The sequence below is a fragment of the Phragmites australis genome, chromosome 21 (genome assembly GCF_958298935.1).
Source record: "Phragmites australis chromosome 21, lpPhrAust1.1, whole genome shotgun sequence".
Taxonomy (NCBI): Eukaryota; Viridiplantae; Streptophyta; class Magnoliopsida; order Poales; family Poaceae; genus Phragmites; species Phragmites australis.
Genome location: NC_084941.1, coordinates 2,387,072 through 2,400,346, shown reverse-complemented (window position 1 = coordinate 2,400,346; position 13,275 = coordinate 2,387,072). Strand labels below are relative to the sequence as shown.

At 44.5% G+C, this 13,275-nt stretch overlaps 1 protein-coding gene across 1 annotated transcript; it reads left to right on the top strand.

Annotated features, from left to right (window-relative positions):
• Positions 1-4,570: 4,570 nt before the first annotated feature.
• LOC133904091 (probable protein phosphatase 2C 47) lies at positions 4,571-7,770 on the top strand. The gene is made up of 5 exons (XM_062345573.1): positions 4,571-4,862; positions 5,321-5,493; positions 5,576-5,773; positions 6,157-6,362; positions 6,893-7,770. The coding sequence occupies exons 2-5, from the start codon at positions 5,347-5,349 to the stop codon at positions 7,458-7,460; spliced, it is 1,119 nt and encodes a 372-aa protein (XP_062201557.1). The 5' UTR covers positions 4,571-4,862; positions 5,321-5,346; the 3' UTR covers positions 7,461-7,770.
• The last annotated feature ends 5,505 nt before the right edge of the window (positions 7,771-13,275 follow it).

Sequence of the window (13,275 nt, the reverse complement as noted above, 5' to 3'; positions counted from 1 at the left end):
CAATGCGCCGTACCTAAAGCATCGAGCACGGCTACACTTCTTTTATCGAATAGATGCGTATCGTTGTATTAAATCGAGATAAAGACGACAACACTGCGTGCGTATCATTTTAGTATCAGCTAGCGTTTAGGTGTCAAATCAGTGACCTAACAAAGGCCGTGCTAATCATCGAAGCTTTACAGTTTTGACGTGCTCCACTTGTAGAGCAAGTTCAACAAACTAGTTAAATTTGACTAGCTATATTTCTATTTAATTATCTATTTTAAAAAATTAGTGACCTAACAAGTGAATTATATCATCATCGGCCACAACTATACAATAAGATATTACCATACAGATGACATTTATCCTACATGAGCAACATTTATGAAGTCAATTTCATCTTCTCAAGGGAATAAGAAAAAATATTTCAACCAAACTCAAGAAGTAGCTAGGAAGGATATGGAGCGAGTATTTGAAGTTCTACAAGCTTGTTTTTTCATTCTTCGAGGACCAGCTCAGTTTTGAGATAAGTGATACCTTCTCATGAGCCTATGCTTGAACTAGAACAGTTTATTCAAAATCTTAGGCCCATTAGATCCGAGATGTTCACACCCAGTTCTCATGGAGGGAACTAGAATGTTGCAGTTCTGACAATGTATCCGGATTATGTATCTTTTGCTTTCACAATGTATGCGCTGTTTAAATGTTTCATAACATATAACGGGTAAAGTTTTCATAACGTAATAGATAGTTCAACAGATACATATTAAAAAGTTGAGACAATTCCTTGTGTGCTATTAGAAAAGATCAGTTACCACATAAGTACACGCGTTATAAGAGCAGTTACCACACAAGCACATGCGTTATAAGAGCAGTTACCACACAATCAATGGTAAGAGAAGGTATCCTCACCACTCTAATTTGTTTAGGTGACTATATCCACTGCCGGCTGCAAACCAAACGCCGCCACAAACTTTTGCTAAACATTTGCCACGAATGACTAACCTGTGGCATGGCTACAATGAGTACACGCATAATAGCTGTTCAACGTAACGGAGTTCACGGTGGTGACGCGTGAGTGTAGCAAAATATTGTCCAGTGGCACATACAGGACAGGTACATTTCTGGTGGCTGAGAAGGGAGTTCGATCTTTTGTAATGGCGCACAAGTAACTGTCTCTAAAAAGTGCTCACGACACATCAGTAGTACTTATATCACATCACATCTAAAACACAAGACAATTAGTCGATGCAACATAATACATAACTCAACCTGAACGATTACGTCGTCTAGTAATAATTTCATTCTGCAAACTAAAGTAATATTCTTGTTGCGGTCCATTCATGATACTAGTGTCCATCCGTATAATTCTCTCCTCCTCTATCCATCTCTTAAACTCCAACTTTTTATTAATAACTTCAAAGTTCTTATGCTCGTGGAAGTATGAATGAATTCTATTCTAATAAGTAGAGCGAGTTTGTTGAGTCCCTTGGGCTGAATCTATACTTATATTTAGCCATACCGGCACCAACATCTTATTTTCCTCATTGCGGTTTTTTTTAGATCTTCTATTGTTTGATCCTGTGGACGAAGGAGGTGTTTCAATTGATGTTGCTTGCTCATCAACTACAGGTCAATCCAGATTTTCATCCTAAGTAGTGTCTCTCTGAGTCAAAAGGTTAACATAATGCTCCATATTACCTACCAAATTCAACATGTAAGAAACAAATTCAGTTCTGTGTTCATAGTGACATTTCATTGAACACTTGCAGTGCACGAAACCTAAAAGTTCTACTCTAGTATTGACCGCAGACAATAGCTCAATCTAGCAATCAAATTATGCAACCAACATCCTGCAATCGTAATCTAGCACTCCAACCATACAAATTGATGTCACTTTCTCCTCAATCCACAAAAGAATACATGCTTCTCACCTCTATGTAGGCGAGCTGTTGCTGCTATATGCTACGTGCTACCGCGTGCTGCATGCTATCGCAAGCTACTGTTGCTGCACCACGCCCCCCACGCGGACGGTCGAGTGCACTCCACCCACCACGCCGACGGCCGAGCACACCACACCGACGGTCGAGCGCTCCGCTCGATGCGATGTCGGGGGCTAATGCAAAAAGGGCATGTTAGGCGTCAGCCGCCTCTCGAGCATCGCCCAGCTGCAGGGCCCGATCACAGGAGCCGACGACCACAACCCCCACCACGTTGACAGTCGAGCACAACGTGCGACTCCTTGGGTAGGCATGGGAAGACAGGGCAGTCGTTGTAGGAGGGTAGCACAGGGCCGACGTCGCAGGAGGGTCCAACAAACGCGGGAAGGGGCAGGGGGATGTAGGTGTGGCAATGGATTTTGGCGGAGGGAAGACGGGAAGGGGCGTGGGGATGTAACCGAGTCAATGGGTTTGACTACTGTAAAAAATTAGCTAATACGTAGTCTGTTGGGGCTGATTTTTATATAAAATAACTAAATATAACTTTGACCATCCGAATAATTACTCTGCGAAAGTTGCTCTTATCTCATTATTCATGTCGGCCTACCCATTCTAGGCTGCTAAACAACACTCCAGTCCCATCAGTGTCCCTTCTTTTCCACGACAAACCAGCCGGGACGGAAGCCTTTCCCCTTCGTCGCGTCAAGCTAGATTCACTGCACTTGCTGCTTTCAGATCCAGTTTCTTTCTTCCATGCCGAAGAAGGAGGAACAAAATAAGAAAAAAAGAACGGCATCGACCTTATGGCGGCAGGTTCACCTGATCCTGTGAAGCAATACGGTCGATGCCGACGAGGAAGAAAGCGACCATCTTCTCGGTAAACATGGTGCTGGTCACCTGGTCTAAGTAGCAGCGGGTTCAGTACTTCACGAGGCGCCGCAGAAAAACAAGACTCGTTCAGGCCCTGTACCCTGCATTCTCTTTCGTTTCTTCGCCCAGGCGTGTACGGCGGCTCGTTCAGATTGTTCATCGCACACATCCCGTTCACGTCACTGCCCCCAAGTGTTCGACCGCCACGGGATCGTCACCCCTTTCCACGCCGCGGATATGTGTGTCAGACTGTCAGGGACCAATCCAGCTTCAAACAAAACGCAGCCTTCTTGACAATTCGCTCGATGAAAAGCGACATTTTTTTCACAGTTCGCTCGATGAAAAGCGACTTTCCGCTGGGGTTTTACACATCGGCAGAGCACATCGGGACGCAGAAATTCGTTGAGCCGGAGGAGCGTGGATGGAAGTGGACGAACGCCGTGCTGGTAGAAAGCAGCTCAAGCCGATAAGCATGCGTTTGGGGCTTCCACTCTCGGATACTTCAGAGCTACTCCATGGAAAAGAAAGTTTTGCACATTATTTTCCGTTACACGTCGACGATCGACGACGAGTACCTTAGGGAATTTAACAGGAGTATCATTCATATGTTATCTATATATTATATTATTATTTAAGTGTTAAACAGAGTTACATGTTTACTCTTAAAGTTATAAACTTACTACTTTAATAAAAAAAAGAAAAAATTTAGATCACTCGGTGCTATAAACATCTAACGATTTAAATTAAACCAAAAAATTTATATCAAATATGATTAATAAATAGCTAAATTAAATTAAAAATTATAAAAAATTAGCTGTTCGATTTTCATACGGTTTAGAGGCAAAATATCTAAATAAAAAATCCAAATAAAATATCACTTGTTGCTATAAACATCTAACGGTCTAGATTAAACAAAAATTTATATCAAATACGATTAATAAATAGCTAAATTAAATTAAAAATTATAAAAAATTAGCCGTTCAATTTTCATACGGTTTAGAGGCGACGATCGACGATGAGTACCTTAGGGGATTCAACAGGAGTTATTATTCATATTTTTATATTATATTATTATTTAAGTGTTAAACGGAGTTACTACGTCCACTCTCATGGTTATAAAATTACTATATTAATAAAAAAATTAGATCTCTTATTATTATAAACATCTAATGGTCTATATTAAACTAAAGAATTTATATCAGGTACGATTAATAAATAGCTAAATTAAATTAAAAAATATGAAAAATTAGCTGTTCGATTTTCGTACAGTTTGGGAGGCAAAATATCTAAATAAAGAGTCCAAATAAAATAAAAGTAATAATTATCAAAATTAGGGTTAGAATAGAAAAAAAAGAAGGATTCATATCAAATATAGTCTTAAAAAATCAAATTATTTTAAAAACTAAATACTTAAATAAAGAGTCCAGGTAAAATACAATTAATCAAATATTATTATAATAAAATATTATAATGAGACTAATCATGCTATTAATCTAATCTAAGCTAGCTAGCTAGTTCTTTGGTAAAATATAGATGCATCCCAAAATTAACGAGTTATACTTGTCCCATCGTGGTGTTAGAATTCTCATTTCTGATAAGAAACGAATAGAATCAAGCGAAATCTAGCCTCACAGAGAAAGACGAAAAGCACAAAAGCAAGTGCATTATCCACACTATTTTGCTATGCGAAAGCACATACCGACAATCGTCGGTTGGCGGCGAAGAAGAAGCGCCCAAAGAAAAGGAGCCGGGTAAAGGGACGAACGAGAGAACGGAATGCACACCGGAGCCGCACCGGAAGCCTGTGCGGGGTCCACCGAGCCGTGGGGGCCGTAGCACATCCGGCCGTGCACACGACCTAGCACGCACCAAAACCAGCTCCCCCGTCGCCCGTCCCGTTCCCAACCGAACTCCTCGTCCTCACGCCCTGTCTGCTCTCCCCACCCCATCGCCACCCAGCAACTCCTCCGCCTCCGGCGACCCCTCCTCCAGCACCTCCTTCCCTCGTGGCCGCTGCCTGCATCCGGCGTCCCTCACGGCGACGACGCACGACCGTTCCGCTCCCCGGTGGTGAGCGCTCCTTTCTGATCTAATCTTGCCCGGAAGTTTGCATCTTCCGTTCGTTCGTTAGTTCGTTTGGTTTGGATTTCCTTTGGGTGTTGGAAAGCTTGGATCTTTTCCGGTTGGGGCAGTCGAGGATGGGGGTTGGGCTGTCGCAGAGGTCTCGGAGCTTCGGAAATGGCATCCTTCAGTCCTTTTATTGGTCCCAATCATTGCGCGGAGGGAAAAAAATCATTTCTTTCCTGTTACTGATGTTTTTGGTACTCTTATGTTCCCTTGTTTTCCTTCTAGTAATACTCCAGACCCCTTGAGCGATGGCGGATGAAATGACCGCCTGTCTGGCTTTATCTTTCCAAAATTCAATTCTTTTTCTTCTAACCATTCTTCTCTTAAAGGGACGGTAACCAATGCGAAAGTTGCATCTTTGTTTCTGAAATGCTTTCGTTTCCTGTGCTCTCTCTGATCAGAAACAGAGTAGCGGAGAGGCGGAGACATGAGTGGGGGAGTAGAGCCGGAGACCCCGCCGGGTAGCAGCGGCGGCGGCAGTACGCCGGTGGGCGGCAAGCCGCCGCGGCACCACCTGACGTCCATCCGCCACTGCGCCAGCAGCGCTCGCATCGCCACGGCCTCCGCTGAATTTGTAACCACACTCACTCACTAACGCTCCAGCTCATTGCGCAACCACTCCCCCCTCAAACAATTTTGACGCTTGTTTCTTGCAGGACCTGGATTCAGGGACACTGAGCTTGATCTCACCCACGGACATCCGGCCAGGTTTCCTGCCTGTGTTTCGGTCAGGGAGCTGCACGGATATCGGGCCCAAATCGTACATGGAGGACGAACATGTCTGTGTCGACAACCTCATCGAGCACCTCGGAGTGCGTGCCCCAGGCATCCCTGCACCGGGTGCCTTCTATGGGGTGAGTTGGAATTGCATTTTCCATAAAATCTTGGTGGTGCAGTGGTTGTTTGCTGAGTGCCGTCTAACTGTTCCTGGTAAATGTTTAGCAATGTGTGTGCTCATTATGGATCTACCATTTGCTCTGGTGTGAGTGGCAATAATGTTGCAATCGTAGCTTCTAGGTTTACTAGTTTATTCGGCTTGGAGATGCATGATTAGTCTGGTAGTGTATCCATGATGGTGGAAATGATTGAACTGAAGAGGAATCAGTTCCACATGGACACTACAGATGGGAATTTTGCAAGTGAGAAATAAGTGTCCTTCACTCTTTTGCCATGTCCGGTGAATTTTAACCGTGCCTCGCATTGCAGAATTCTAATGCTTTATTTGTGGAAAATTTAGGTTTTTGATGGCCATGGTGGTACAGATGCTGCCTGTTTTGTCCGGAAGAATATACTGAAGTTCATAACTGAAGATTGCCACTTTCCCAGCAGCATGGAGAAGGCAATCAAAAGTGCGTTCGTAAAGGCCGATCATGCAATTGCGGATTCCCATTCTCTTGACCGTAATTCTGGGACCACGGCGTTGACAGTCCTTATATTTGGCAGGTAAAATTCTCATGCCAATAAATCAAAACGTTTGCTTTAGCGATTTATTACCACTTCAACAAGTAAATATTGTTAAGTTGCTAATTGCTATACGGCTATAGTGTGTACTAATATCTGCTATTCTTTATATGACAATATAATACTTTTTTGAAAGCAAGGAAATCATTTGAAGTTAATGTCCATGTTTATTTTTTTGTCAGATGAGGTTACTGAGTTGATGATAAGGTACTTTTACAAGAGCAACTAATAATCAAACCCATACTTCCGGATTTATGAATCAGTAGATGCACTTCTTTTCATTATAACCCTTAATGACAGTTGTTTCACATTTATTGCTTCAACCTCCAGTATCACATCTGTACATAAGGTTCCTTGCTGTACCAAGCTGTTCTTGGGGCCTTATGACCTTAATTGGTTGATAAATTTCAAGGCTACAGCCTGTATACTGTTCACACTCTTTTAGATTAATTATGTACTATGGCATCTGCATCTCAAGGTATGCCCTCACCTACCTCACTCAAATGGTACAGGACATTGCTTGTTGCGAATGCCGGTGACTGTCGAGCGGTATTAGGAAAGAGAGGCCGAGCTGTTGAACTCTCTAGAGACCACAAACCCAGCTGCACGGTTGAAAGGCTCAGAATTGAAAACCTTGGTGGTACTGTCTTCGATGGCTATCTCAATGGACTCAATGGGCAGCTGTCTGTAGCAAGGGCAATTGGTGACTGGCACATGAAAGGTTCCAAAGGCTCTATATGCCCTCTTACCCCAGAACCTGAATTTCAGGACGTTAGACTTACAGAGGAAGATGAGTTCTTGATATTAGGCTGTGATGGCCTTTGGGATGTGATGAGCAGCCAGTGTGCCGTGTCAATGGTAAGGAAAAAGCTGATGGAACACAATGATCCGCAAAGATGCTCGCGCGAGCTTGTCCAAGAAGCGCTCAGACGGGACTGTTGTGATAACCTGACTGCAGTTGTCATATGCTTCTCAGCAGATCCACCCCCTCAGATCGAGGTGCCAAGGTTCTGGGTACGAAGAAGCATTTCAATGGAGGGTTTGCATATGCTAAAGGCAGCTCTCGATAGAAATGTCTGAGCTCTCAAAAGTATCCACCCCCCCCCCCCGGGGTAACTTTTGTTGTATGATGAATCTTCTCTTCTTTGTTTTCGGTCTGTTAAAGTTTTGCTCCGCTCATTGAGGTTTGAGCTATAGGTCTCGGAATAAGTTTTTGTAGAATTATTTTGAAATTTTGTCGAAGTGTAGGCTAATCGTTTTGTTGAGGCGATGATTTATTTGTACCGGCTGCCATTTGATTGTTGATTGCTCACAATGTGATCGAGCAACCAACCAACATTCTTGTTCAGGTACAAATGAGAGTTATAACAGCTGATCAGTTTTGCTCTGCTTGCCTAAAAAAGAAAAAAAAAAGTTTTGCTCTGCTTCAGAATTCCGCTTGTCTGAATGGATGAGCTTCCTGTTACCTTTACGAGAGGCAAATCAGAGCAGAGCAAAGTTTGGGTAGTAATAATGTCTCTATGTACACGCACATTTTTTTTCTTCTTTCTTCTGCCAATGGGGAACGCTTTAGCTCAAATGACTCCCTGTTATTTGTTGTGAAATGACTGATCTGTCAGTAGATGTAGGCTCCGTTTAGCCATGTTCTGAAGAATTTTTCTGTGCAAGTTTGTACCATGCAGCTTGGATATCAAAGTGTGATTAGTGTCTGATACAGATCCCCGCATATTTCATCGGCGATGCAATTGTTCACGCTTCATTGCGAATCGTCTCATTTTTCTTTGCATTTGCATGTCACCTCCTGACGTGTTGGATACTTGGGTGGTGCCGAAATGATATCTTATCAGCTGCGGCTAGCATAGTAGGAGTTCAACAATCGGTTCTTCCCATGCCGTCTGTGAGCATATATATACTCTGTTATCTGAACACGTACGTGCCGACCACTGGCCACCGGGAAGCCGGCTAAGTCGCTCCAGCCACGGCGCCGGCATTGTTCATATGGCGAAGGCGGCAGCCGAAGTGGACGCTAGTTGTGCGGTGAGCAGTGGTCGGCGTAGGTACGTGGGAGGTGATGGCGTCGTCAGCTGTGTTGCGGTGGCCCAGGGGCTAGGCCCCTCTATGCTTGATGCTATTCCAGTTAATAAATGTATGCAATGAACATCAATGTTTCAAGTATTAATATCTGTTTCAAATTTTAATATCGGTCCAAATTCGCAACGGACAGGACTGTCCCAACCCCGAGCCGTCTCACTTGTGAGGCGACTCGGGATCCTCTGTTGCCACCACAAGCCCCTCCTCCTAGATCCGACGAGGCCGTCACCGTCAAGGCCAACCGGTGATAGTGGCAGCGGCCACTCCCCCCCCCCCCTCCCTCCCTCCGTTCCACCCCCTCCCCCCTCCTCTCGCTCCTGTGTGCGCTGCTTGCTCCGGCTGGATTAGCCTCTACGCTTGCTCACTCCGACCAGACCCATGCAGTGCTTCACCGGATCTGCTGCTTCCCGACCGGATCCGTGTGGTGGCTTGCCTTTCTCACCTCTTATCGCCTGTTTGCGGTCTCTTTAGCTCCAGCGGAGGGCTGTGGGCATACGGGCTTGTGAGGCTATGGGCATGCGGGCTTGTGAGGCTGGGAGCTACAGGAATGGACCGTTGGTCGGCTGGTCGCTGTCTAGCAGGGCTCTTTGCTGTTGGTTTGATGCGGTCTGGCTCCCGGTAAGCCTAATGCACCGTGCGCTCGGAGGGGCCGTAGTGCCCTACAGTGCTCCTTTATGGTGGCCGACTGCTGTTGATGACGACGTTGGTGCACCTCTGGCGGGTCAGGGCTTCGCCCCCCGTCATCTCTTGTTGGCACTTGCGTCATGTCCTTGTGTTGCGTGCTACTGGCTGTTCCTTGCAGGTGATTGACCCGATCGACTCATCGAGACTCTAGGTTCATTGGGTTGTGTTGTGGTAGGAAGAATTATGGGCGAAAGCCCTGACATGCATCTTGTTGTCGACGATGGTGACACCTGTGGGAGTCATAACCTCCATAGAGGCGCCGTGGCGAGGCTTCCCGTGGGATCTCTCCAGGTGAAAACCCTGTCCGGCTTCTCGGACGAGCGACGATGGTTCCGCTTTCCACCTGAAGGCGTCATTTCAGAGAATCCCTCTGTTGTCTTGGTGTTACAGCTCGTGACACTCCTTACAGGGAACAACATCCTCCATTGTTGTATGCCCTTCTGTCCAACGTTCTCCTGTTCGGTGGGGCTTTCCTTCACCTTTGGCGCTTCGCGATAGTGGCTGTGCTCCGATGTCCTAGGTCCCCTGTCCTGGTCGAGGTGCTAGCTGGGCACAGTTGCTTACGGTGTAGCGTTGCTCGGTGTGGGTGCTGTTTATTTGTGGTTGTCGGGTTGTATGTATACTGCTTCGTGGAACCTCAGTCGTCCAATTGTTTAGCGGGGGGGGGGGGGATTTTGGAGTTTCTTTCTTTCTTCTTTGGCTCATTAAGGTTTTCAGATCCGGTTTTCTATATAAACTAGGTCACTTTTCTTCTTAATATAATGACACGTAGTTCTCCCGCGGGTTCGAGAAATAGTATTAATATATTTTTTAACACATTTAAAATATTAGATGTAGTCAAATATAATTTATTATCTATGGTTATTGTGAATGCATGTAACAAAATATTTTTTCTTACCAAGCTTTACGAAATTTAAAGTGTTTGTCCTTAATGGTCATAATTCATGTTCTATTAATCTACTCTTTATTGACTTGAGCTCTAATTATTTTTAGATATAGAGATTTTTTAACAACTTATATGTTAGGCCCATATTAGACTAGTAAAGGCATTGAATGAGTAGCTATCATCTTCTATTATTTAAAATATCATACATTTGCTACTGTGGACAACTTTTTGTATGAAAAAAAAGGATGTTTTAAGTTGATCATAAAATATGGATTCATCGCAACACATACATTTTGTTCTTCTAAAGGTTTGAAAATAGATTAACTAATATTAATACAAAATTATGCTTTTTACAAGGATCAATCTTATAGTTTTAAAAACAATTTAAATTTATCCCTCCTCTAGTCCTCTACCCCTATTGTCCAATCGTGACTGCATGTGGTGTTTACCGCCGCCGTGGTAGCCGGATCATGCACCGACCCGACCTGGACTGCCATGGGCCGTAGTCGGCGGATCATTCACCGGCCCGACCTGCATTGCTCAAGCCGTCAAGCGCCGTCAGATCGAAGTTTAGCGGTCCAGATGGGCCATCTCCTCGAAGTGGATCATTTTCTCTTCTCTTCCGGTCGCTGCGCTCGTGAAGTCGTCGCGCACTCGCGCTCCAGCCTCCACCTGACTTAGCTCGTGATCCGGGCTCCGCATCACGCCGTTCACGTCGCTTGCCGCCAATGGCGGACGCAAGGCGAACTGTAACGGGGGCTCTCCTCTTCTTCCTCCTCTCCTCTCCTCTTCCTTCTTCTTTCTCCATCCTCCACCTCTTTCTCTCAATCACGTTCCAGCCAGTAGGGGGCTTGAGCCCCCTCGGATCCGCCCCTGCTTGCCGCCGTCCGCCGCCTCAGGCCACTGGTCGATCCCGCGGCTCTGGCCGGAGGAGTTTGCGTAGCAGCTGCGTTCCTGCGCACGCACGCCCACGCGGCTCGATGTTGCCGCGCTGGTTTGCCGAACACACGAAAATCGTGACCCAGCAGCCACCACCGCCAGCGACTACTCCGGCGGCTGTCCAGGGACTCTATACAGAGGGCCACAGGGCCCTATGCGAAGCCATCAAGGCCACAGCCCACGAAACCCAAGCAACTTTTCTCTTCTCGTTTCGTTTTTCTCTAACACCTATTACTAATTCGTTATGTTTATTCATTAACGATTTTGTGTCATTACATCCATTCAATATTTTAAAAAGACCCGATTCAACATTTTATGAACACTAGTTCAACAATTTTGGAACACTAATTCAACATTTTACGTGAAAATGTTGAAACAATAAACTTCACCTGTTATTAGCAAGCTTGGGCACTCCTCTGCAGGCTGCTATGAATATGATACATAATCTGCAGCAAGGATGTTGTCAAGTAAATAACAAGCATTATATGTCGACACAATTGGATCTGTGAAAAAACACAAATGCTATTTAGCATGCACAGCAATAGACATTTTATTAGCATGGACAGCACTGAAAATAACTCCATTGCAATGTAATGTTTTCCAACATATTACATGGGGCCAGCATATAGTATTTCTATTACTTAAACTTATCTTCGTGTTGCCTATATGATAGCTGCTTCTTCCAAAGACAATCTATTAAAACTTTTAAATGTAAGTATGTAGCCTTTGAAAAACAAAGAGGGGAAAATTAGACTAGTAACATCTGAACAGGACACATGCCGTTCCAATTGTGTCCACACTAAATTGTAGCTCTAGATACGATTCCCACCTAATGTGAACATAGGAGAATAAAGGCCACTCAATACAATTTACATATAGCAAAGAGAGTTTTCCGCTTTCATTCAGTTTTCATGGTTTTGACAATTGAAAAACACAGTACTTAAGAAACAGGGTAGCATGCAAATTGGTTATACATGATACATCATGTCTACTATTTAGCACGAATACCTATCATGGAGTAATATCCTTTCATCACATCAGCAAGACACATTACAAGTACGGGAATTTTGGTAGAGTTCCCCTAATCTAAATTCTCTGGGAGAAATAATTCTATAGGGAAAATGATCATCTAATGATTCTTTAAGGTTAGTTCAATAGAGGAAGTAATTCTGGTGTGACGGAGGGAGTGAATCAGGAGAAACTGATTTTTTAAGCTCTTAACAGCATCTAATTTATTTTAGAGAATCACTCCCACAAAATTACTATAAGAGTTGAAAACTGTAAACTACTGTTTGATAAAGCTCCAATTAATTTCACTTTGAGCACTGGTCTGAAAGTTCTGCCAAACAAAAAACATAATGCAGGAACCATGGTCCCTAAGACAAACGAAAATAAAAAATATCCTTATTATTCTTAACTGTAGTACTGGTTGATCAAGTGTAAGCTATAGAGCTGAACTCCTGGCCAGTCCGAAAGTTTTACCTTCTTTTCCCTTGTGTTGTTGTCATCTGGATTGGGTACAGCTCATATCATGGATACAAGCACATACATACTAGCAACCAAGGTAAGAAAAGGATCAATATTGTAGCAGTGAGTACCTTGCATGCCCAGATCATCATTTGTCATGTTCCTGCACATCTGTCCAACCAAAACCCAAGTGCAAAATCATAATATTGGCTAGTATATCACCCTATCATCAGTGAAAAACTTCAAACTTCAAACTAATATTAGTAAAAGGTTCGCCGCTGAAGCCGGTCTGCTATCCAGACCCGATTTTGCAGCAACAGCCGTAGAAAGAATTTGCAGCGAGGGTTCCATCCTGTTGTGCCTTTAAACGGTAGGTGATACGCGGAGGTGGCAGTGTACTCCCCATGCGCCATCAGGATCCAAACAATCTCGTCCGGCTCAGCGCACCTCGGGGTCAAAATAGATGCGCCGAGTTGATCGACCAGCTCCCAAAGCTGTACAGAGTCGTCGAGGAGGTGCACCTCCGTCAGGCCATGTTCAATGTCGCGGATCAAGTATCGTTCCAGAGGGCGTCCGCCACTGATCTCTTCTTGCGCATACTATGCCGGCCGGTACAGGTTTGGGAGCAGAGCTGCCGGAGAATTCCCCTGCAGCCAGCTCGAGTGATGGACGTCCGAAAGGAAGGCTTTACTGGAGGATTAATTTGTAGTCTTTGTTATGAGCAGTGGCGGATGCAGATGAGCTATATAAGGGAGGCCCATCCTCCTCTTCTTCTTCCTCTCTCTTTTCTTCGTCCTCTCACAGGGCTATCTTTTGTCTAAAATTCAC